Source organism: Nesoenas mayeri, assembly GCF_963082525.1.
Source record: "Nesoenas mayeri genome assembly, chromosome: 13".
NCBI lineage: Eukaryota > Metazoa > Chordata > Aves > Columbiformes > Columbidae > Nesoenas > Nesoenas mayeri.
Window position 1 is genome coordinate 11,865,986 of NC_137550.1, and position 23,719 is coordinate 11,889,704.

The 23,719-nt window shown below is 46.8% G+C and overlaps 2 protein-coding genes across 7 annotated transcripts in view; one reads left to right on the forward strand and one right to left on the reverse strand.

Moving 5' to 3' along the window:
• The window catches only part of ATRX (ATRX chromatin remodeler), an 86,506-nt gene extending 79,175 nt beyond the window's left edge, over positions 1-7,331 (forward strand). For all 6 annotated transcript variants that reach the window (XM_080352389.1, XM_080352390.1, XM_080352391.1 and 3 more), the window contains 5 exons: positions 538-687; positions 1,850-1,975; positions 2,833-2,928; positions 3,504-3,632; positions 4,460-7,331. In XM_080352389.1, coding sequence (XP_080208515.1) covers positions 538-687; positions 1,850-1,975; positions 2,833-2,928; positions 3,504-3,632; positions 4,460-4,738 — 780 coding nt within the window. In that variant the 3' untranslated portion in view covers positions 4,739-7,331. The remainder of the gene's footprint in view (positions 1-537; positions 688-1,849; positions 1,976-2,832; positions 2,929-3,503; positions 3,633-4,459) is intronic.
• Positions 7,332-13,138: 5,807 nt separating this feature from the next.
• FGF16 (fibroblast growth factor 16) lies at positions 13,139-23,484 on the reverse strand (the record flags this gene model as incomplete). The annotated part of the gene is given in 4 exon segments (XM_080352904.1): positions 13,139-13,384; positions 17,330-17,433; positions 22,972-23,272; positions 23,275-23,484. Coding segments are annotated over 4 exon segments (861 nt in total).
• Between the last annotated feature and the right edge of the window lie 235 nt (positions 23,485-23,719).

Genomic DNA, 23,719 nt, shown 5'->3' on the forward strand with positions numbered 1-23,719 from the left:
CCTGCTGATCAAATCCGATTCATAGCAGTGGTTTGACCTTTCTTAGTCCAGATGGGTGGGGGGCTATTTATCTCAACATGTGTCTTAACAGTCCTAAGAAAGGAGCCTTTTCTGTTGAGTGCTGATGGACGGTTGATGGACCAAAGTACTACTTAGTGTTTTAAATCCAGCAGAGGTGCTCTTTTTGTATTATGGATTATTGATAGGTCCTCTCACGTGTCCAGACTAAGCAAAGGAAAAACCATTGAGCACATTCCATTCTTTTTAGGTTCTTAAACCACATTTATTATTGTGGAATCTGAGTGCATTCCTGTGGTTCATTAAGTGATTGGACTGTCATCTCTGGAGCAGATTGTTAATCCATTACCCTCCCTCTGAGGAAAATTGTACTTTTGAATTATTGTTTTCATTTTGTTTTGCTGTGAAGTGCTCTGAGCTGCTCTTTGTGAAACTGGGTCAGAGTTAGACATGCACAGAGAGTAAATAGCATAGAGATACTGAGGGACCACTGATGTTATTGTCTTTGCATTCGAACAGGATACAGTTCTGGCAGAATTGCTTCAAATCAATAAAGAATATATAGTTGGATATCACGAACATGATTCACTCCTGGACCATAAGGAGGAAGAGGAACTCACTGAAGAAGAAAGGAAGGCAGCATGGGCAGAATATGAAGCAGAAAAGAAGGTAAAGCTATCTAATAACAGTTACATATACGAAAGTAACCTTTTCAGATTTAAGTACCACTTACCTTATCAGTTTGTTTTGGGGAAATCAATTTTCTAATAGACTAAGTAATTGATACGTAAAGCCAATTTTGACATATGAAAAATTGAGATACCATGTCTCGTTTGATCTTCCGATGCTGGTCTACTGTGTGTATTTTCTTTGTTACTTTCATTTTAAAATTACTTTTCACACACACTTTTTTCCTATTTCATAATGAAACTCAACTGGTGTCCCGTGGGATACCTCTGTTTTACCATTTGAGGGAAATTTCTAGCTCCATTCAAGGTACATGCTCGATTTCAGCATTTTTTGCCATGATCCCATGAACGTATGAGCATCTGTCAGAAAGCACCTAAAAGCTTGCTTTTGAAAAAAATCTTCCCCACGTCTCATTTATTTGATATTTAAGCAGATGATAGAATGAAGAAAATTGTAAATTGGCTACAGGTTTGGGATCTTTTTACTCTAAAAGGAATATGATAACTTGGTGTAACTGGACTCTAATAGCAAAAAAATCCTGGAAAGGCAAAGTTTGGTATTCAGATCTGATCGGTAACCTGACAGTACAAAAAGTGGTTGTGTAAATTGCCACTGACCTTTTGGAGTGAACAAATGACAAAGGAAATGGAGTATTGGAGAAGGTTTTGAGAGAGAGAATAAGTAGGAAGATACAATACAGTAAGCACTGAAATTGCCCTGTGAGGAATCCAAATGGGAGATGAGCTTTATATTCCTGCTAATAAATTATACATTTCACTTCTTGAAAATTTGATTACAGTCAGGTCAAACTCAACTTCAGGTAGTGGGTTTGCAATATAAAAAATGTATCTTAGGATACACTAATAAGCCTTAGTAATTTTTTTTTCTTGGTATATCAAATAATTATAATTACACTAAGCTCCCATATTACTCAAGACTAGAACTTGGGTTCTTCTGTGATTCAAATGCCCTTTTAAATTGAGGTTTGGAAAGGATCTTCAGTTTACTGAGGTAGGTTACCCTTCATGCACAATGTCTTCTCTAAGGGCCGTGTTGTCTGCCCAGAGTATTTCATGGGTTATTATAGAAGGCCGAAGTTATCACAGGTATTCAAATCTAAGTGCATTTTGTGTTTTTTAAGGGCTTGACTATGCGTTTCAACATGCCAGCTGGGACCAATATGATTCCCACGAATTTCAACTCTCAAACACCATATATTCCCTTCAATTTGGGTGCTCTGTCAGCAATGAGTAATCAGCAGCTGGAGGTAAGTCACAGTGCAGCCAGTGTAACGTGCCTGCGTTGCTGTAAGCACACATGTATTCGTTTGTCACAAATAATGCTTAATGGCATTCTTAAATATCTTGATATTTATGTAATTATCTCCTATTTTAAATATTTGTGCGTGTAGCTATATTGAAATCTAACTTGTCTGCATCTAAACCCGTACCTGTGTAGTATCTCAGGATTCTGGCAGATTAACTGCATTCCTTGCAGACATTAGTTCCCACATCTAGCTTTCTGCTGCTCTCTGTCTTTTCTCCAAGCTCCAAGAAGGAATGGGAGAGAGGAACGTGTGCTCTGCTCCTCAGTTCTCTGAGGTCTCGGTTTGCCACCTCAGCTGAAGTAGCTGGGGGCGTTTCTTCTTACAGTTGTGGTATGACCCCTGCTAGTGTCCGGTGAGGAGTCTCACTAAAGAATTGAAAACCTCAGGGGGACTTGTGTTGAATATACCAAAGGAATAATACACAATATATTGCCAGTATTATGCTACAATAGATAATTAAGCATAATAGATAGTATTCTGAGCCCATAGAGTGAGCTGAGATAAAATCAGTATCACCGACAATTGGGCTGGGTTGAAATGTAGCACTCCTGTGATGATCTGAACACCTTTTATAAATGCTGTCCGCTGTACAGATTGGCAGATTTATACATGCTGTTCCATTAGTCTATGGTGAAAATCACTTGTGTGGATGCTTAGACTCATTGACTTGTGCAAATTGAGAGAAAAAAAGTAATTAAAGTCTAGGTACACAAAGAAAACATGAAGAAAACTTATAGAAGGTTGGCAAAGAAATGTGTTCTTTGTGCTTTATAATTAATTTTCTGGTGTTTTCTCAGGAGCTTATTAATCAAGGAAGAGAGAAAGTTGTGGAAGCAACCAACAGTGTAACTTCAGCAAGAATTCAGCCCCTCGAAGACATCATTTCAACCATAGTGAGTGGAATGGATAACTGTAGATTTAATTCAGGAGATGGGAAAACGTTATACAATAGTCATTTCTTTGCCTGATAATATTTATGGTCACTCAGCTAATTATTTGCATTATTAATTAATGTAATTTTCAGTTTGTATTGACCTTTATCCCTGCAGCTTGCAATAACCCTTAATGGTATCTAGATGACATGAGGCCCTGGAGGACTAGCCGTTTAGATCCGTAATTACTTGCCACGCTCTGAAGATGCTCGTTTTCTACAAATAGGAATAATAATTATACACAAATTAAGGTGTATTTCCTATATGTTGTCCTTATCTATATATCTTGGGCTGTCACATTTCTCACTTGCTCCCAGTAATCTAGAGGTGTGTTACCTTAACTAGCAGTTAGAAGAGCTAATAACTCATTGTTCTGATTCTGGTGAAGTATAATTCTGCATTTACTGGAAACTGGGCTCTGTTTTAACTCTTGATGATGCAACTCTGAACATAATGCAAAACTTCCATTACCTTCACGCTTTTGTTCAAGTGATCAGTGCCAAGAAGGTTTTGTTTTTGTTTTGTTTCCTTTTCAGTGGAAAGAAAACGTAAACCTGACAGAGAGCCAAGTCCAGGCCCTGGCACTGAGCAGACAGGCAAGCCAAGAGCTGGATGTCAAGCGCCGAGAAGCCATCTATAACGACGTCCTCACTAAACAACAGATGGTAAAGTGTCTTAAGATTTATTTGATCAACTGTCCACGTTTGAACTGGGATGTTGAGTATGGACTTGGCATGCATGCGTGTTTTCATGACCTAGAAGCATACATTTAGGTACATAAATATGTACTTACAGAACGTGTGTTTCAACACGTTGAATATTTGCTGGCATCGTGTAGCGCTGTATGTGACGTGGCAGCGGGAGGCGGTGACGTCTGCAGCGGATCTCATCGGAGGAGCCTCCATGAGACCTTCATTTAAAAAACTACTCACCAGATTTTCCTGCTAAGTAGTTTGCTTGAAGTTCGTGAGGCTTAAAGAGAAATCTGATTCCAGAGCTCAGAATGCAGCTTACAAAACACACGTCTTAGAAAGTATCAGTATTGGGTTTTTAGCTTAGAATTCTTTTGCAAAATCTGAAAGTTGCCTGGATTATGTCAGTGGGAAGAGTTTTTTCTTAGGCAAGCAAATATGTAGTGACAGTCTGCGTGCAGGACTTTCAAAGGAATGCTAAATGCTACCTGACAAATAACGTCGTAACTTGTACCTGGGAATAATTTCACGGTATAGTGCGTGTTGCTGTAGCGACTCTCCTAAATGCTGCACACAGTAATATCAGCAAGTCATTAAGAGAACCTAGCCCTAAATGGTGTTACTAAATGGTTTCCACAGTAATCGGCTTGTGAATACCATCAGATTAGTGATGGTGATAACAATGGTGCTTTTTTCCTTCAGCCATACTATCCCTAACAAATTGATTTTAACTCCGAACTTGATACTCGGAGCATTGCCAGGGGTCATGCATTTACAACAGCTCCGCTTTCCCTCCGCAGTTAATCGGCTGTGTGCAGAGGATCCTCATGAACAGAAGGCTCCAGCAGCAGTACAATCAGCAGCAGCAGCAGCAGATGTCATACCAGCAAGCAGCAATGAGTCATCTCATGATGCCAAAGCCTCCCAATTTAATCATGAATCCTTCCAACTACCAACAGATAGATATGAGAGGAATGTATCAGTCCATGTCTGGCGGTATGCAGCCACCACCGTTACAACGAGCACCACCCCCAATGAGAGGCAAAAATCCAGGGCCTTCCCAAGGGAAATCGATGTGATTTTGCACTAAAATGTTAAAATCAGAGAAAGAACTTTTATTTTTTTAGGAATCAATGGCTTAACAGAACTCAACTGTAAAAAAGGAAAAGTTTGGTTGGTCCCCTTAAATGCCATGTTCCATATTAGCGTTTCCGTTTTGTTTAAGTAGGACATGATGTTTTCCCTGTTGTCAGTGATGTTGCCTAGAATCTTCTTACATATGTTGAGTACAGGAGATAACAAGTTGTTTTCAGTGAAAACAAGTCCTCCCGTAACAGTAGCATCTCCGCGGGGTTCCTGTTGAAACTCCTACGCTCGCTGTGAGGAGCTGCGAGGCTGTCTCCGCGTCGGAGCAGCTTAGGAAGGACTGCAGGTCTGTGTGTTTCGGTATTACCTTATGTGAATTGTACACAGCTGAGTTCTTGATTAGAGTTGATTCCTCAAATTATGGAATACTTTTTCGCTTTCCCATTTCTTTATATTAGTGGGAATATTCTAACCGAGATAGTCTAGTTTCCTTTTGACTGAGGTCTGGACTCGTACTATATCATCTGTGCTGAACGAAACATAGGAACTGAAAATACTCTTAGAAACAGAATTGAGTGCAATATTCTTAAATACTACTGCTCAGAAGCTTTTGAGTCGTGCAGTTATATAGAAACTGTGTATACAGCCTTAAATAGTGACTTGGGGAAGGCGATGGTTCTTCCCTAGTCTTCTGCCATTTTTTACTTTCGGTTGTATGTGATGGAATAACAGATGATGATCTGAAGAGCTGGAGGTGTTTTTCCTTCACACGCTGATTTACTCTACGCGAGTCCAATACAAAGCACATTTCTGTTAACTCCTTAATGCTGGTGCTACTGTCTTTTCCCGTTGCCGGCAATGGGAGATGGGCCAAGATGGGGGGTTAAAATAGCGATGGTGGCCAGCATCAGACCCTGTGGTGTGAACAACTTTAAAATGGCAGAGCTATTGCTGATCTGGAATCCATACAAGGAAAGCGCTGCAGCAACTTGCAGAGCTGCCAGAACAGTGAAATAACTTTTCCTCTGTTAGAAAAGAGTTTTGGTTGTGCACTCCTCCCCGTTCCCTCTCATTTGTGTGAAAACAAGGTTTAGTACACACAGAGCTTGATTTTGGTTTGTTTTCTTTTAAGGTAGGCCAGAGATTAAATTTCTGGCTTATCGTATACCGTTAGCACTCTCCCTACCCAGACTTTTTGTGCTTATGGAGATCTAATTAAATACAAATGGGGCTTTTCTTTGAAGATAGTTTGGTTGATTCTTCCCCCCCAAAAAAAAAAGATGTGTATAATTTGGGGGTAAAAGTGACAGAACATGGGGGCAGCGGCGTGTGGGCACAGGGAGCTCTGCAGGAAGCAGCACACGGAAGCGTTGGCTCCACTTATTGCCGGACTCTCCTGACTCGCTGACCTGAACGACAATTGTTTCGTTTCCTGGAAAGTTTCTGGAGTTTGAGTTCTTGCCCTGAATGGACAAGTGGTTTTTGCATCTAAACATGCAAATCTTACGCGATAGTTCGATTTGGCGATCGAAAATTGGTTTGTGACCCGAACCAAGTTTGATCTGTTGGAAAACCAGGTAACAAGCTGCCGTCTTGGACTCTTTTGTTACAAGATACCACACAAGAACCTCAGTATGTTCTCGTGCTTTGCCAGCTCTACGATGACAATTAATTTGGGTGGAGGGGAGCGCAGAGAGATGTATTACACTAGAAGAAACAAAGTGTGAGACTTTGAGACAAACATTTGAAGGCAAATGCACCCCGGCAACTCTCACCGATATTCCTACGTGTCGAGAATAAGAGAAATACTTTCTACCAAACCTGGGAATGTTCAATGGAGTTTTATAGTAACTCAGAGACTTAAATGTGGAAGTTTTAGGCAACATTTAAAGGCACATTTTTTTCATTCTGGACAAAACTCTGGCTAACAGCAGACTAACGCATAAGAAGAAAGCAGAGATAAGCATTGAACTAAGACTTGGACCACTTTGCATACATGTTTCTCACTTGACATTTTAGCTGCATAACAATGTGCTTTGAGTATAACATCAAGCTTTAAAGAATATTTAAAGACAGAACATACATCAATAAGATAATAAAAGGCTCATTTTTATATTTGTTTTAGATGTTTTAACTAGGCGAAATGGCTTAAGATGACAAATAAAAATGTTGCTTGTAATACAGTTTTGCCTGCTAAATTCTCCACATTTTGTAACCTGTTTATTCCTTTGGATGTAAAGCGTTTTTGCTTAGTATTGTGATATTGTATATGTTTTGTCCCAGTTGTATAGTAATGTTTCAGTCCATCAACCAGCTTTGGCTGCTGAAATCATACAGCTGTGAAGACTTGCCTTTGTTTCTATTAGATGGCTTTTCAGTTCTGTATTAAATATCTTAAGTACTATAGAAAAGGTGTCACCTCTTCCTATAAGGCTGTTTTGTAATATATATAAGGACTGGAAATGTGTTTTTAAAGAGAAGAAGCATTCAAGTATGACGATATACTATCTGTGTTTTCACCATTCAAAGTGCTGTTTAGTAGTTGAAACTTAAACTATTTAATATCTCATTTAATAAAGTGACCAAAATACATCCCCGTGCCCTGTGCTACATTCGCAGTACAGCGCGAGCTCCGCAGGGCCTGCGGCCGAGGCCGTGGCTTGGAGAGCTGCTGTGAGTCTGAGCTCTGACGTTGATCTGCAGCGAGGCGCCTGTTCAGCTGCACAGAGCCGTTCATTTCACGTGGAGAAAATAGTCGTGGTCCAGGTTTTCAAGTTATAGGGATTATTAGTAGCTTCTGCTGCCAATCTGCCTGTTTGAAGAGTGAGTTATCGCCTGGCAGTGATTAAGAGTGAGGTGTTCTTGGTCGAATTAGAATAACCTACTTGCATGTGTTAACCTTCTAATTGTACTTCTCCATTTCTTAAGTTACTAAATCCCACCTGTTGGGCAAGAAGAGCCTTTCCTATGCAAAAATTACCATGGCAGTTGTGTTTTAAATCTGCCCCTTGTTCCCTGTGCTTGAAGTTTTTGTGGCTCCCGGCGGGTGCTGGAGCCGCGTTACCGGCCCGGCGGGGGCTGCTGGGGGACGTGCCGGGGAGCTGGTGTGGAAATACCTGGCCGGGGCTTTATGGGGCAGTATGAGCAACGCACCTTCACATATCCTTGCAGCTCTGTTCAAAACTCTGCTGGGGGGCGGCGGGGCAGGCTGCGTGTACGGGCTGTTGTGTTGGGCTGGGAGCGACCTGGGATGAGTGTCTGTACAGAACAGCCCTGCAAGGTGCTCTGGTGCTCAGCAGCAACATTCTGGTGTGTCAGGTGCTACGTGCTTGCTCCCCTGCGGCTTTTTTTGTCTTTAAAAGCAGAAGCACTCTGAGCAGGGTTGAATGAAGGTAAATTCATCAGTTCAAGCAAAAAGAGTTTTGGACCTGGATAAATTTTCAACCTTTACAGAAAGACAAATGTCCTAAGCGTTACCAACTGGCACCATCAGCCACGTAAGCACAAGGTGTCTGACCTGCCCAGGTGCTGCAGTAGCCCCACATGCAGCCTCTGTGCTATAGAATATATGTATATATATATATATATCTATATATACATCTATCTGCTGTGCCCGGTGAGGAGGTAGTGAGAAAAGGAGGGTGCTGGGAGAGGGCTGAAATGGGGACGCTGCCCCGGAGAAGGGCTGGGGGCTGTGGGGGAGCTGGGGTCACCCCTTGGCTCTGAGCTCGGCCGCTCTGGGTCTGGTCTCCCGCGGCACCTGAGCTTTGTGTTCGGTGACCGGTGCGCACAACTGTGAGATGCTGACTGTGAAACAGTAATCGATACCTGGGGCATTAATCAAAGCCTGAGCCAGTGACAACAGCTGCGTTTATAACTCAACTGCACAAAGTGCGTTTCTCATTTCTGAGGGTCCTTGCGGGTGGACACTTGCTGTGTCTTGCGTGATCTGCCACGCTTGGTCATCTTGCTGCTAAATGCTCTCTGGTACAGCGAGAGAAGGGTTGGCTTTGCAGGTCTCTTTGCAGCCAGCACAGGTCCAAGTCTAAATCCTTAGTGTTTTCCATTATGAGGATTTAACACCTCTGAAGGAGTTACTTGATTTGGAAAAAAATAATCAAGTCTCATGCTCCCTGCTGCATGATTTAGTCTCTTGGTTTCAGTTCCTCCTTACAATTCCACTTCATGCTGCTGTCTTGGCTGCTGGAGCTGTGTGGCTCACAGCCCCTGGTGCTGGGTTTGCTGTTTGCTCCCCGCTCCTCACTCAGGTGTGTTCTGTCTTCTCCTTAAGCAGGATCAGGGTCTGCATTTGTAGAGCTTCAGCTGCAGAAAGGGTTTTCCCACCTCCAGCCAGGAGCTGAGCCTGTGCTGCGTTTCTGCCCGTGTCTCCACCTCGCTGGCTGCCCGGCTGCCTGCAGCGCCTGGAGAGGCGGCGCATCGCACCTGCATTGCACCCATGAGTTACTTTCGGCACAAGTCCCTGCTATGTCGCCTCCCATCCAAGTGGTTTTCCAGCAAGGCCTGGGCGCTTTGTTCTCTGAAGAGCAGAGAAATGAGTTACACTCATCTGCTGGTAAAATAAATGATACTGAGATACCAAGCAACCCAAGTTTTACCTTCTGTCTATTTTATGTCCTGTGGCTTAGGGGGAGCCCTCAGTAACCTCACTTTGTTTCCTCAAAGCACCTGTGTCACTATAAAGCTTTCTCGACTGAGCTGGAGCCGGACTTTGCCCTGCAGACGGCTCCCCCCGCCGGGATAGCTGGTGTTTCAGCCAAACCCCTGGAAACGAGTTGACTCCACCATCGGGCTACAGGAGAGGACATCACCCTTTGGATGAGGTACGGGGGTCATCTCCTACCACCAGCGCCATCCCGAGGGTTGCAGCTGGCTTTGTCTCACCATCAACCAGAACTTCAGCCCTTCTCCTTCGGGGATGCTCCACCCCTGGCTGCCCTTTTGGGAACGTCTCAGCCGCCGTCCAGCAGCTCCAGATGTGTGGCCAGGTGAGGCAGCACCGAACTGAACCCACCTTCGGCACTCAGGTTCTGGACCCCTTCAGCAGTTTTGGGCTCCGTCACGTTCTCCAGGGGAGGTAAGTCTCTGGGGTCCCTGCTCCTTCTCCCTGCCGAGAATGGAGCCCTGAGCTGCTAGTCCCAGCCAGGATTGCTCCCCGCGAGCTGTGGGGCTCAGCAGGGCCGGCCCAAAGGCCACTTGTGGGTCTGTCTCCTCAGCCCCCTCCAAGACCGTCCCTGTGCCTCGGACCACGCGCCAAGGCTGGGGAGACAGACGCTGTTGCGGGGTCTGTGCTGTGAGGTGCTCGGCACCGGGCTGGCTGCACGCACAGGGTTCCCCTCCGTTTCTGCGCCCCCCTGTAGTGAGACTCCAGGAATCGCCCACATCTCTGGCACCGACCTCCCCCTCCTGCCTCGCACAGCTGCTCCCGGGATCATGTTTCCCTCACAACGTGCCCACCGCTCCCAGGGGAAGGAGAAGGGCTGAAAGCGACGCCTTTTGTCCTGTTTATTGTGGTATTTTGAGACCCGCGACTTTTTATGTGTCACACAGCACGGGGGGGCGAAGGGCCAGCGGGTTCCTGCAGGACTGCGGCCACTTTGCCTTCCCTTGCTGAGACGTTTCCCAGCGGCTGCTGTGACTTTGAAGCGCATCGAAATGATACGAGCTGAGATCCCGAACATATGTTGGCGTTTCTTTTCGCTAATTTAGGGGAAAGTCTCTCAGCGTGAAGCATCACAAACATGTTTTCCTCTAGAAGTTTCGCAGCGGGAGCAGCCGCAGCCCGGCCGAGGCGCCGTGCGGCTGCAGGGCCCATCCCGGCCTGGGGAAAGCGCCTGAGCCGCGGGAGCAGCCGCTGTTCCCCGGCGGCCCCGGGCAGGCAGGGCTGGGGGTGGCGGCTGGACGAGGGGCCGGCGCGCACCGCCGGCCCTGCCGCGCCGCACACGGCCAGCGTCCGCGGCTCCTGATCCTGCCGCTGGTGAGCACCCGGGGCTGTGGAACCAGAACCAAACCCAGTAAATTCCAGTGGAAAGCAGCCATTCGGGTGGGATTTAGCAGGGCTGAATTTCCCCTTCGGAGAACGTCCCACAGGGGAGATGACACCAGCCTTTACCAAAGGGTTTCCAGTGAATTCTTTGTGGACTTTTGTTGCTGGCAAGTATCGGGGGGTTTGAACGCAGATCCTGAAGAGGTGTTTTACACCATCCCTTTCACCCACCTGCCCCTTCGCAGCAGTAGGCTCTGCCAAGGCAGCTCTTCGGTTTGGGAATTGGATGAACGAGCCCATTGCGTTGTCCCATGATCCACGTTGTCTCCCTTTCAAATTGAAGAATGTATTGGCATTGCTGAGATCCAGTTTTGAGCCTCATTTTGAGGAGGAGGAGCAGGATTTTAATCACTAGATTTATCTTCCAGCACAATGGCAAGCGAGGCCGGCTCATCCCGGGCGGCAGAACCGAGCTTGGGGTCTGAGGGATTTCCCTTTGCGCAGGAGAAGGTCAAAAGTACACGTTGGGCCACTTCTCATGAGCGGTGGCGCTCCCAGCATGGCGGCTGAGCATGAGATGTTTCAGCAGTGACTCAGAGGAAGAAGGTAAATGAACACTTCTTATTTCAAAGACAGGATTAAATTCCTTCATGTCTGGATCGCTCAAGGTAAAGCTCCGGTAATCTCCTCATTGCGATCCGCAGCCCCGTCGTCTGGTGGCCGCGGGACCCGCTGTGGCCGCGGTGCTGGTGAAGGAAGCGCCGGCCGGGAGCGGCGCTCAGCGCCAGGGCTGCACTGGTGACAAGGAAAACCCCAACCCAAAGCCACCACAGCTCGATTTGTAAGGATTTTTTGCGCGCTCCGGAGAACAACTTGTCACGCCAAGTTCTCATCCGTGCCACAAAGCGCCTGTACAACAACGCGCTCCCGCTCCCACCGTGTGCTTTAAAACGCGTCTCTTCCTGATCACAGGGGACAAGACACAAACCAGGATCATTCCTGGAAGCTTCCCCTGCAGTTTTGTGACAACCCACGCAGGCAGCGGGGCAGACGTGTGGCACAAGGAATGATCATGAGCTGCAGAGCAAAACCTCCACCAGGAGTGTCCCCACCTGGCCGGGCAGCTTCTGCAGGGCAAGGGTCTTAATCCATGCCAATCACTTAAAAACATGGGCGTTTTAAAACTGCTTTTGTCGCTTCCTATTTTTCCTTCACTGATGTTTGTCCGTGCTGCTTCAGGTAGGTCTTGTGTGAAGTGTGGTGGTTTTATTGCAGGAATGATGGGTCCATCCAAACATCAGCAGATGCTCCAAACGTTTCTCTGCTTGAATTTCCAACAGGACAGTTAATCCACAGCGGCTGTGACACGTGCAGAAGTGTCTCGGGGGTTTGGATTTGCAGTTCTTGGCAATTACAGTTCCTCAGACACCCAGACGCTTCCAAGGTCCATTCCAGGTAGAATTTGATGTCATCCGTGTGCAAGAGTTAGTTGTACAAGCTTAGGTAATTTATTTTTACCACGTGAATGGTCTTAATGTTCATATTGATGGGGAAATACTGGGTTAATTGGTAAGCAGCGCCAAAAAAAAGGGCTAGCAAGAAATCTACAATATAAAGACAATTTTATTGCCGATAAGCTCTTAAAACTCATTTTTTTTTCCTGTTTCAGTAGGACCTTATTCTTCCTGATGAAAATCCGGTCATAGCATCTCTCATTAAAAATAAAATTATTTTGAAATAAATAAATATATAAAATAAATATCACATACATTTTATAAATAGTTTTGTCCCTATGCACAGTATCCATGCTTACATCTGAATAATGTTCCTCGCCCCATTTCCACCCCAACAGCAGGAAAAACCCCACGCATCAGGACCAGTCCATGTAGCATCGTCCACGTAGTGAACTCCCGGGCTGCTTAAGCAGGGTACCGTTCGAAAGGCTTTTTTCCTAGCGGGTGACCATCCTGAGCTCAGCAGCAGCGTCCGCAGCAGTTCCGTGGTCTTTTGTTTTCTTTCCTTCTCTTCATTTTTAGGGGTTTTTTTTAATTTTGATTTTTCCACCCCCAGGTGATCAGGTTTGCTCACCTGCTTGTTCCTTTAAGCAACCGTAACATCCAATATTCGGCCTCTCTCGTAGCCACCGGGTAAAGAAAGTGAATGAAAATGAAAGATTATATGTAGGGTTCCCTCCCTACCCCCAGCCCCATAAATAACCCAGGTTCGATATACACTTGAAACAAGGAGGAACAGCAGTGTCTGAATTCAATGTAAGTGCTTTCCTATGTCATCTACGCTTACAGGAATGATGGAATGACTATTAATATAGTGCTCTGGGAAAAAGCTTGGGAGCCCAAGTATGTACACTGACGGGGCAGCTGCAGAAACATCACCTGTAGTGGAAGAGGTCTCTGTACATCGCAGGGATTTTGGCAGGGTCCACAGGCCTGGGTAAAAAGTGGGTGAATTTCTGATGTCTCTTAGTCCTGTACCCCTCGCGGGGGGAGCCGTCCTTGTTCAGAGCCACGTAGTAATGCCTCTCCGAGTCGGGGTGCTTGTAGAGGGTGGAGGCGTACGTGTTGTACCAGTTCTCTTCAAACTGCTCGCGGAAAACGCACTCCCGTGTCAGCTTCTTCTGCGTTGGAGTGCAGGAGGGAGGGGGAGAAAAAGACATTCGTGTCAAAAATAAATGAAGAAGGAAATACATGTTCCTCCTGCCTTCAGTTTATTTTCCTGTAGTTTTCCTAGCTACGTTCTCCTGGCTCCCCCGAGGACGGCGACTGTGCTGCCAGGGATGTCGCCCCGAGTGAGAGCCGGAGATGGGCGCAACCCCACAAATTGGGACCCAAAGGCCTCTGAAGTTGGAGGAGGGAGATGACAAAAGGAGGAAGAGCAGGTGGGTGTGCGCGTTGTAAAGATGCCCCATTAACAACCAACCAACCAACCAAACCAAACAAACACCACGTCAGGGCCATAGCAGAACAGGCAGGTCTCTGTGACTGGGCTGTGAGTTGGGAGCTCGGCAGGGTGTCCGTGCCACCGAGGGCTGCCCGCCCCGGGCACGGCTACCACACATGCACCAAGAACGCTGTTGCAGGGGAGAGGCACCCGGGAGGAAAAGCGGGCAGCGCATCTGAAGGGTTTAAAGAGGAGCGAGCACTGCTTTGAATGTTGAAAGCACGTAAGGCTGCCAGGGGAATGAAAGCATTCCTCAGGGCTTTCATCTGCCGACGCGCCGCGGGGCTGTGATGTGGGGCCACAACGAGACCCGGGGAGGTCTGGATGGGGAGCAGCGCTCCGGGGATGTCAAACCCCGGCCAAGGTGATGCGATGAGTGTGTGGCAGCCCAAGGCCAGGGGAACGGATGGCACCAGTGTCACCATGGGCACAACCAGCCTTTCCCTTGGACCGGCGCAGCTGGGGCCGTCAGCAGCAGATGCTCAACAACGGCTTTTCAGTTTGTGCCCATCGCTTCCTCCTGTGTCCCCAGGGCTGTGCAAGGATGGCACCATCCCCTGCCCCACAGGGACACGAGGGCTCCACCACTGCCGTGCTGTGTCACACAGGGACCTGCCGTCCCGTCCGTCCCGCAGGGGGATCGCTGGGGGGACGCAGGAGCCCTTGCAGATGAAAGGCGGTCTGCAAACGGAGGATGCTGTCATAGCACAAACACCGTACCTACACTGGAAACTATTCAGGTAGGGAATGTGTCTTACCTAGGGCATGCAGGCTGCTAAGTAAATGTTATTGCCTGCAGTAGATGTTTTGTAACATGATCCAGGAGCTCACCTGTGCTCAGGACCTGTTTTGAATGTTTTGCTGCGAATTAAATAAACCCTGGGGTGAGTCATGAGCCCTTCACAAGCCCACACCGCAGCCCCAGCCATCTGAGACCGGGCACTGGGGGTTTCTCTTCCCAGATCTGTCAATAAATACAGACTTCTATTTTTTCTTCCCCTAGGATGCCACTTACTCAAAATATGCTGGAAGCTGCTGACCAGCTGAACTCATGTGTGACGACCTTGCCCCAGTTTGCCTGCTCTTCACCGGGCCGCTCGGAGGTACAGTGCCCGTGCCAAATGTTTGGAGAGTCTGCGGTGACTCTGCAAGGTGCCATTTATTTCTTTCCAAGCCCTGGGATGTGCCCCCTGACTCCGTGCAAGCTGCTGCCTGTGACTTCTGCTGCTCTAAGTATTAGTTGCATTTCTGAAACTGGTGGAAAGCTTAATGGAAACGTTGGCACAAGGTTAAGAGGGACAGGCAGGAAAGCCGTCTGTCCCGAGGGGCCTCCACGTGTTGGGGCAGGGATGGCCGGCTCTGGCTGTATCAACACACAGATCGTGTGAAATTGGCACAGAGGGAAATAATAAACCTGCTGAAAATTTAAAAATACCGCTGTATATTAAATACCATTGTAATGCTAACGTTGTTGTTAGGCGCTGGCTTATGGACCTTTAATTAAGAATAGCATAGTGGCTTTCAGTTTTGAAAAGCCATTATTGTACAACCCAGGTATCCCAGACTTTAAAACTCCAGGGCTATGTTTGTATCAGCAATCTGACCGTGTCCCTGCAGCGTCCCATCGGTGCATTGTCTGGGGCACAAGATGCACAAGGACAGAGAGAAAACTCCCACGATTACATCTTCGGGTCAATTCTGCTTCCAGATGAAGTGTTGTAAAATGTAATCATAATTTTGTTTCCATATGGTAACATGAACACAGGCCCTAGAATTTAATTAACCCATGGTGAAACTGTTGATACATAATCCGAGCTGTGGGGTCTGAAAGCACAGAAGGGAACATGCAGCTTGTCTCCTCCTTTTCAGCAGGTTTATAATTTAACTGCTGTCTCTGCATTTAACTTTTGGGTAGAGGTTATTACAGGAGTTAAGTGGAAAAAAACCCCAGTTATTGGTGCATGCTGGTACTTGATTATCTCTTATAAACATCAGTAACTGCATCTTAAATAGTTAAAGGGTCTGTGGTGGTCTCAGATGGGAATGGGAGAAGAAAAGATGATGGAAACTTGTGGTTTACTGTTACTGTTTGCTAAGCAAAGGTTTTCTGAAGGCTTCTCTATATACAGAGTTTAAATTCTACACTATGAGGTTGATCTGATTTGGGTAGAGGGAGTGTGTGCCTTCGGCTTTGGTTTAAAACTGGTTTATTTTATTCTGTTTTAAATTTACTGTGATCCATCCTTAAAAATCAGTGTCCCCATACAGGGTAGTGCTGTCATTTAGAAAGAGACTTTTTAGAAAAGATCACACACAGGTGATGGGTTGAATTAAAGGCAATGGGGCATCTGAAGAAAAAGCACCAATGAAGAGCAGCAGCTACAGAAAAGGAAATTTTAAAATGGTTATTTATGATGCAATTATTTCTTAAAATAGAAGTGATTCTTCTAGCTACCTAGAAATAACTGTTTTATATGGAGTTGAGATAAACAATTAGGAACTGGAGTTAAATGAACCTGTAGGAAGCACTTCTGCCCACTTGTTAAGACCTGATGTTTTGACTGCAAGTTTTGACACTTAATTAAATAGAAAGAAGCAGAGGAGAGCTCGGCTTTCTTCAGGTTGATGGAGACTTGACCCATTTTGCAAAGCTCTTTGCAGCACCCCTACCCCACAGCCCCACTGAGCTTTGCAGAAGCTGTTGCTGTGTGTGGGCGTTTCATCCAGCCAAACCCTGATGTACACCCTCTTTTAGGGGCTGGTTCCTTGGAGCACCTGCCGCTGTTCAAAGTGGTTTACAGGGTGGTGCAGGTTCAGTAACCTGGGCAGAAAAGCAGTGCAGTAGATGTAAGCTGGTCCCAGCTGCAGCTGCGGCTCTAAGGGCACGGCCAAAATCCAGGGAGCAAATGATAAATAAGCTGCCGCTAGAAACCTGAACCTGGTCTGGCAATGGGGTGTCTTCTGCTTCCTCTGTCCGTCAGCAGCGCAGGATGAGGCAGAGTCCGCTATAGGTGACGTCAGGAAGAATTTATATGTATTTGGGAGTTTGTGTGGAGTGAAAAAGTAACAAGGAGTTTACACTTGGTTTTTGGCAAAATGTGGAAAATTTCAGTCTGAAAAGCGCTCCTCTAGAAGATTATAAGCCACTCCCCTAAACTAACAGGAGCTGTAGAGAATGTCATAATAAAGTAACACTCAGACCACAACTCTGGCTTCTGGTAGTTAAAGAGCTATGACAGAAATGCAGAGTCTGCAGATAGGTGCAGATCCTGATCAGGTGGAGAATAAAATTGATGTGTTACTCAGGCAATGACAACACACGAGCAGCCTCCGGTTTTATGCTAAATTTCCCTTCTGCCTTGAGCTGACCATTGCTGCCCTCTCTCTGAAAGGCAAAACCTCAATAGACCCCTGCTCCACAAGCATTGCCCCAAGCATGAGTGTCTCCTCCCTCCACAACCCTATTTCATATATATCATTTATGTTATAACAGTGGCATCGTGGGTAGGATGGAGGTGTATGGCACCCCAAGGACTTCAGAGGCCTGTGACAGACACAGCTCATTACACCGATGATATATACATCATATGGTGTTGTAATCAGCACAAAACCTTCAACTTACCGACCCATACAGCTCGCCTCTCTCATTCATGCCGAGGTAGAGTCCTGAGTCCACCCCACGGATGCTCACCAGCCCCACCGCCAGGCTAATAAACTCCAAAATCCCTAAAAGAGAAAGGAAGTCCAAATCATACAGAGAATAAAACTGACACCAGGCTCCGGTGACAAACGTGAACCAGCCTTTCCCAACCCTCGCAGAGCTCCCTACAGCCCCCATTTTCCTTATTTATAACAACACAGTTCTTAAATCTGTAGTCCCATCTGCATGCAATCTTCCAATTTCCACTCTAGGCTTCTCCCCAGCATTGCCAATTTGACTTGCCCAAGAGGAGTTACGTTCACTAATGATAAAAGGTTTGCTAGGTTTTGTTGTTTTGGTTTGGGGTTCTTTTTTCCCTGATTATTACCAAGAAGACAGATGTAGAAACTTGTGCCTGGCCCACCAGAAATTTCAGAAGGTTGTTACCACGCTGGCTTTTATTCTTCACCAAATGAGAGTGATTTCTGTCACCATGGGGCTTCTGGTTTGAGATGATAGTCCCACATGTTTAGAAGTGCTAAGTTTAATAAAAACAACTAAAAGCACTAGCAGAGATCTCTGTGAGGGCCGTCTTCATCCTGGTGCTCCAGGGGGGTACTTGCCACCCCCGTACTGCCCGCTGCACCCCTGCTCCTGATAGCAAGGGGGACGGCGGCTGTTTTGTCAGAGGAAAGACTTGTAACAGGAAAACCCCTGCGGAAGCTCTTAAAGCCAAACAACCCCAAGTAGGTGCACTTTGTTTTGAACAAAGCCAGCATCACAAGTGGTGGAGACCTTCAAACTTCCCAAGAAAACCTCCCTAAGGTGTTAGTGGGACTGTGTTAGGCTCTGGATATCACACTCTCCCTAGCTCGAGGTCATGGACAGCCTTTGCTCAGGTCTAGTGCTGAATTAATCAGCTGGGAGGTGACAGCAGGGGAAGGAAGAGGGTTTTCACCATCCCACCTAACGGCCAGACTAGATGTCTCCATTGACAGGAGGACAAAGTTGCTCTAACCTTTAGCCTGGCTCCAGGTCTCTTAATATAGCTCCCAAAACGTCCAGTCCTGAGCAATTGCTGCTCTGATCAGGTTACCTCCCCGAGCTCCTCTTAAAAGGAGGCCTCGAGTCTAAAATCACCGCGTGACGAGCGGCCACCTGAGCCGGCTGACTTCAGGGGCAGCCACAGCTCCGGGTCACCCCTCAGCCTGGGGCATGTGTCTTCTGCTCGGCCGGGCTGGGATGCGGTAACTCTCAGACGATAACTGCATCACCGCCTAAATATCATAGAATCATAGAATAGTTTGGGTTGGGAGGGACCTTCAAAGGTCATCTAGTCCAAATAGTCTGAAGGTCATCTAGTCTAAATATAGGACAGACCAGGCGGTGATGGACACCTCTGTCTCCCTTCGTTCAATGCAGGCTCATCAGTTTGGCAGCTAAGCTGAGTGCAAGAATTAGTCTTCCTGCCTTAAATCGGACTTTTTGTCCTTCTTTTGCCCTGCCTGCTCTGGGGCTTGTGCATCAAACCTGGCCCTCCCTGCGGCCGGCAGGTGCTGAGGGGGGATGAAACACAGACTTGGGAGATACAAGTCCTCAAGACAAACACAGAAGCAAATGACAGAAAACATGCTTTATGGACCAGCACAGTCATTTCCCAAGCTGCTGGTCCTATTTAGAAACCAAGGAATGCCTGAGTCAAGGAAACCAATAGGTTTGCTTGAGTATACCCACAAGTACACTCTGTATGTGGCATGGGAACCCAGGTCTCCAAAGACCTGGTAAGGAGCAACCCATGAGCAGAATTAGTGTTTCCTCTCTCTGAGCAGGTGGGTGAGACATCCCTCATCTGGTGCAGACTTGCTGCTTTTGCAAATGAAAATTTCTTCAAGGTGTGCCTGTGACAATTTCTTCCAACAATGTCCCTTGCAATATTCCCCTTTTCCAATCTCTGAGTGGCACTTAGAGACGTGCACAGAAGACGACTATGTTGAAATAGCATTAAGAACATAACTTAAACCCACAAAAGTCAGGAGACAGAGTGAAGGCTGAAAATATGTGGGCGGATATCCATCCTGTCCTTAACTCACTCCAATTGCTAGACAAAATTGCAGCTTCGTACATCTGATCTCCAGCAGCACAGGGAGCGGCCACTGGGGCCAGCTCAAGAATTTTCCTTCCAATTGTAGCGGTGTGTTTTTGTGGTAGAACATGCTTTTTTCTTTTTTTGTTCCTCCAGGCCTTGTCTCTTCTTTCTTGCTTTGATAATTCGTTCTGTTTGTTCCTTGAGCCTTTCTAGGCAATATTTTGAGAGATTTGATTAAGTCTCCAACTGGATTAATTTACCACCAAAGCACTGAATAATCTCCTGAGATTTGCTGTGGCCAGACCCGTGTGCTCTCGCCTTACTATAAACCATCCCTCAAAGAACAATTCAGCTCTTTGCACCTGTCTCTTCTTACATGACTACATTCAGGAGCAGGGGTACAGAAGCATCAGATGTTGTATTAATGGCTACAAACCTAAAGCTTCAGCTAAAAACCTCAACAACTGTTCAGCAACAGGTGCACTATGGTCTGAATGTGAAAGTCTACAGCAAAACTTTCTCTGGAGGTTTCATCAGCTTCTCGAGGAGATTGTTACAGATCCATTAGCGGGTTCATACCCAGTAAGAGCTTCATTTGCTGCCTTTATTCATCTGCGGTACAAACTCAAGGCCTTTTTCTCTCCTCTCCTGCAGTGAGGAGTAGCACCATTGGTGTCACTTGTTCAACGCTGCTGTAAAACAAACACAAGGCAGAACAGAAGCAATTCCTCCTGGCAGAGATTTTCCTGGCAAATTTATCTCTGTTTCATTCTCAGAAGAATTCTCATAGGGGCACTAATGTCAGCCCAAACCTCCTCCAAATTTTGACCATTCTTTGTTTCTTGGTTCAGGGAGGTTCTTAGCAGATGCTTTATTCCTTCTGGAATGACTTATGTGGAGCTGCAAGTTCAGAGAGACAAATTGGACACTTCTCTAGTGTGAGAGCGAGCTTTCTTCCAGCGATCCTGGAGGGCTTCACCAAATTTTGTGTTAAGCCTCCTCTAGGAAAAACAGGCTGCAGCCCATTGTTCTTGCATGATTCTGTATTTTCACAAGTATAAAACATCACATTCCAGAAGACAGGTGTTATTTAGGAATGCTCCAGTCCTCAACAGATGAGAGGGAATAGTTACAGTGATTGTTCAGGCAGTGTGGACAGACGATGCTGCTACCTCCTCTGTGTCCATTAGGACCTTGGCACCATGCTCTGCATCACCAGGGCTTTGGCTCTTTATTTTCTTCTCTGGAAGACTTGGATGTCTTGCACATCTGGTAACTTTTGGGATGGCTGCGCATGGGAGGGTGCAGATACTGTCCATCTTTTCCTGAACGCCTTCCAGTATGAGGAGACAGGGATGCAAAGTCCAGTTCCACCCTCCATCCCATCTGCAGCTGGATCTGTGCCTCTGCTGCCGTGCCACAGCCATCCGTGGAGCACATTAATTATCTGCTCATGATATCAGGGAGCACCTTCCAGCCATGTGGACTTGATCCACCAAACCACCAGGCTGCATTTCTGAGTATTCCCCCAGACGCCCTTAGATTTAAGGCAGCTTTAAGTTGCTGCCCTGAAACCCTCATCCAGTTCTGTGTCCCCCATCACAGTTTTGTAGTTCCCCAGAATCGCTCAGGCTGCCTATTTCTGTAATAAGTTACTGCTTTCTGACTGCTGCATGCAAAATTTAGGAATGCACTGATACATGACATCCTAATATGAACCATACCAGTAACATTGGAATTTAAATATTCATAGCTACTGAATGCAGATGGTGAATACTGTGTGCCAATACATTATTGCTTTGAGTCTCTGCTGAAGCGAGGTTTAGTCCAACTTTATCTGAACACGAGGATTCCAGTCTAATCCTTTGGGGCTTTGTCTTGCAATTACAACAAATAACTATTTATTTTACACTGCCTCTGGGAAAAGCCTGAAGCAGAAAACTATAATATTTTATATCTGAAGTCTGGTCTAGTTTACGTAGCTGGATGCTGACTGCTAAAACACTTAGGGAATGCCAGTGTTTCAATTTATTGAATACACTGTGTGACTTGAGCTTAAGTGTGCAAAATTCATTAAAAGTTTTAGCCCATTTAACATGTTTTTTCCAAGGTTTGTTTGGAAATACACTTACATTACTCAATCTTTATAAAAAACTGAAGAGGCAAATGCTGCCATTTGAAACTGTTTACTTGTATAAAGATAAGTAAAAAGAACTGATAGAAATACTACGTGGCAGATTGAACTAAAACCAAACATACAATGGGTTTGCTTTCAGTTTGTTTTAACATGGAAACCTATCGTGTATTGCATCGTGAAAGGTTAAAAGATATGTGTCTTTCGGGAGGTAATTAAAGAACACTTGCCCCACGAGCCTATTTGTACCTGACTCTGACCCACAGGTTATGGCTTTCTTGCTGATTTAGGCAGGGACACACTCTGCACACACCTGGTGTTTATGGAAAGCACAATACGGAGATAAGCTTCCCCAATTGTTCCAAAAAACCCGCCTTAAACTACCAACAGCAGCAGCATTCCTGAAGTATCAGAAAGGATGGGTTGCAAACAAGTAAAGCCAAAAAAAGAATTCTTTTCACTGAGAAGTTAAATCACCTGAAAACTATAAAAACTCTTCCAAGCACTCCTTGCAACCTGTTGACAACACAGCTGAGATCACCAGTATGGGACTTGTTGATAGCTTGCACAGACACCTGCACTAGATGCTGAAGTAGCGGGAATTCTTCTTAGCTGCGCTCAAACTTACTGCACTTCTTTGCCTGTGGCTTGGGATGCATTTTTTGAAGATTACATACAGTCTCATTAGAGATCCCTGCTCTTGTGTGACAGCGATACAGGCGCTGCAGTCTTCCAGCTGTATCCCAGGTGGCAAGGTAAATCCACGGTGCTCTGCCTATTGTTTCATCTTCTCCTTTCTTTCCGAGCTCCCCTAAGCGTTTTTCCCGCTTCGGCTTCCACTTTCCTTCCCAACAACCTCCCCAGACTGAGCTCCTGACACCTATCCAGCAAGTGATCCCTGCCCGCTTTGGGGAGACACTCTTCTATTGAAATTCATGCAAGTAAAAGAAATCTGCTCACAAATATCTGCAGAGAGCAAAATTAAAAAACAAAACAAAAACGAGGAGAGGGGAAAAAACCCACACAAAGAAAAACTCAAAAAAACAAGACATGAAAAAGCTAGGAATTTCTTTTTCCAACGTACTCCCTCCTTTCTTTTGCCTCCCTCACACTTCAGAGGCACAGCTAGAGCTGGTTACCCCACCACCTTTTTTTTGGGGGGAGGGGAGTTTCCCTCTGCTAAGGCACGTTTTTGTGCACCTGCAGGCTGAGCACCGGGAGAGTAGGAAATTGGAAATAAAAGCTCCCGCATTGCTGCGGGGTGAGCGCATTTCTTTAGGAATCTAATTATATCTGTCCCGGGATGATTTATATTAGCGGGGCAATGAGTTCGGTACGGGGCGCACCTGCTCCCGGCACCCACCCAGCCGCGGCGGAGCGACCCGGCCCGGCCGCCCCTCTTACCGAAGCGGCTGTGGTCCTGCCGGGTGCCGTGCACCGTGCCGTTGGGGAAGATCTCCAGGTGGAAGCCGGTGCGGCAGTAGAGCTGCCGCCGCCGCAGGATGCCCTTGAGGTGAGCGAAGTCGGTGGGGGAGCCCCGCTGCAGCCGCCCCTCGATCTGCCCCAGGCGCTCGTTGAGGAAGCCGGGGGAGTCGGCGAGGGGCAGCCCGCCGCCCAGCGCGGGGGGGAAGCCGTGCAGGTCCGGGTCCAGAGCGCCCAGGAAACCGCCCACCTCGGCCATGGGGCCGCGGCCCGCGGGCGGGCGGGCGGGCGCGGCGCGGAGCGGAGCGGCCCCTCAGAGCGCGGGCTGCGGCCGCCCGGCCCCGCGCTGCCGGCCCCGGCCCGGCCCCGCGCTGCCCGCGCCTCCCATAGCTGGATGTGTCCCGCGGTCGGATGCAAACTGCACTTTATATACGTACACACTCCCCTTACATTGACATATTGGATATTTAAATGCAAGCCACACCTCACTGGCATCCTCTTTGGCTATTGCTTCCCCCCCCTTCTTCTCTGATCCATTTGGCTTTTTTTTTTTTTTTCCTTTCAAGAAAAAAAAAAAAAAAAGCAAAAGCAGCTTCACTCCCTCTTTTATTATGAAAAAAATGGCAGGAAAAAGCTACACATCGCAGTGAGGCATAACAGCTCTTGGCAGGTCCCCGCGAAGCCGCCGATGAAATCATGGAGCCCCCGCACGCAGCCGGGGATGCAGCGC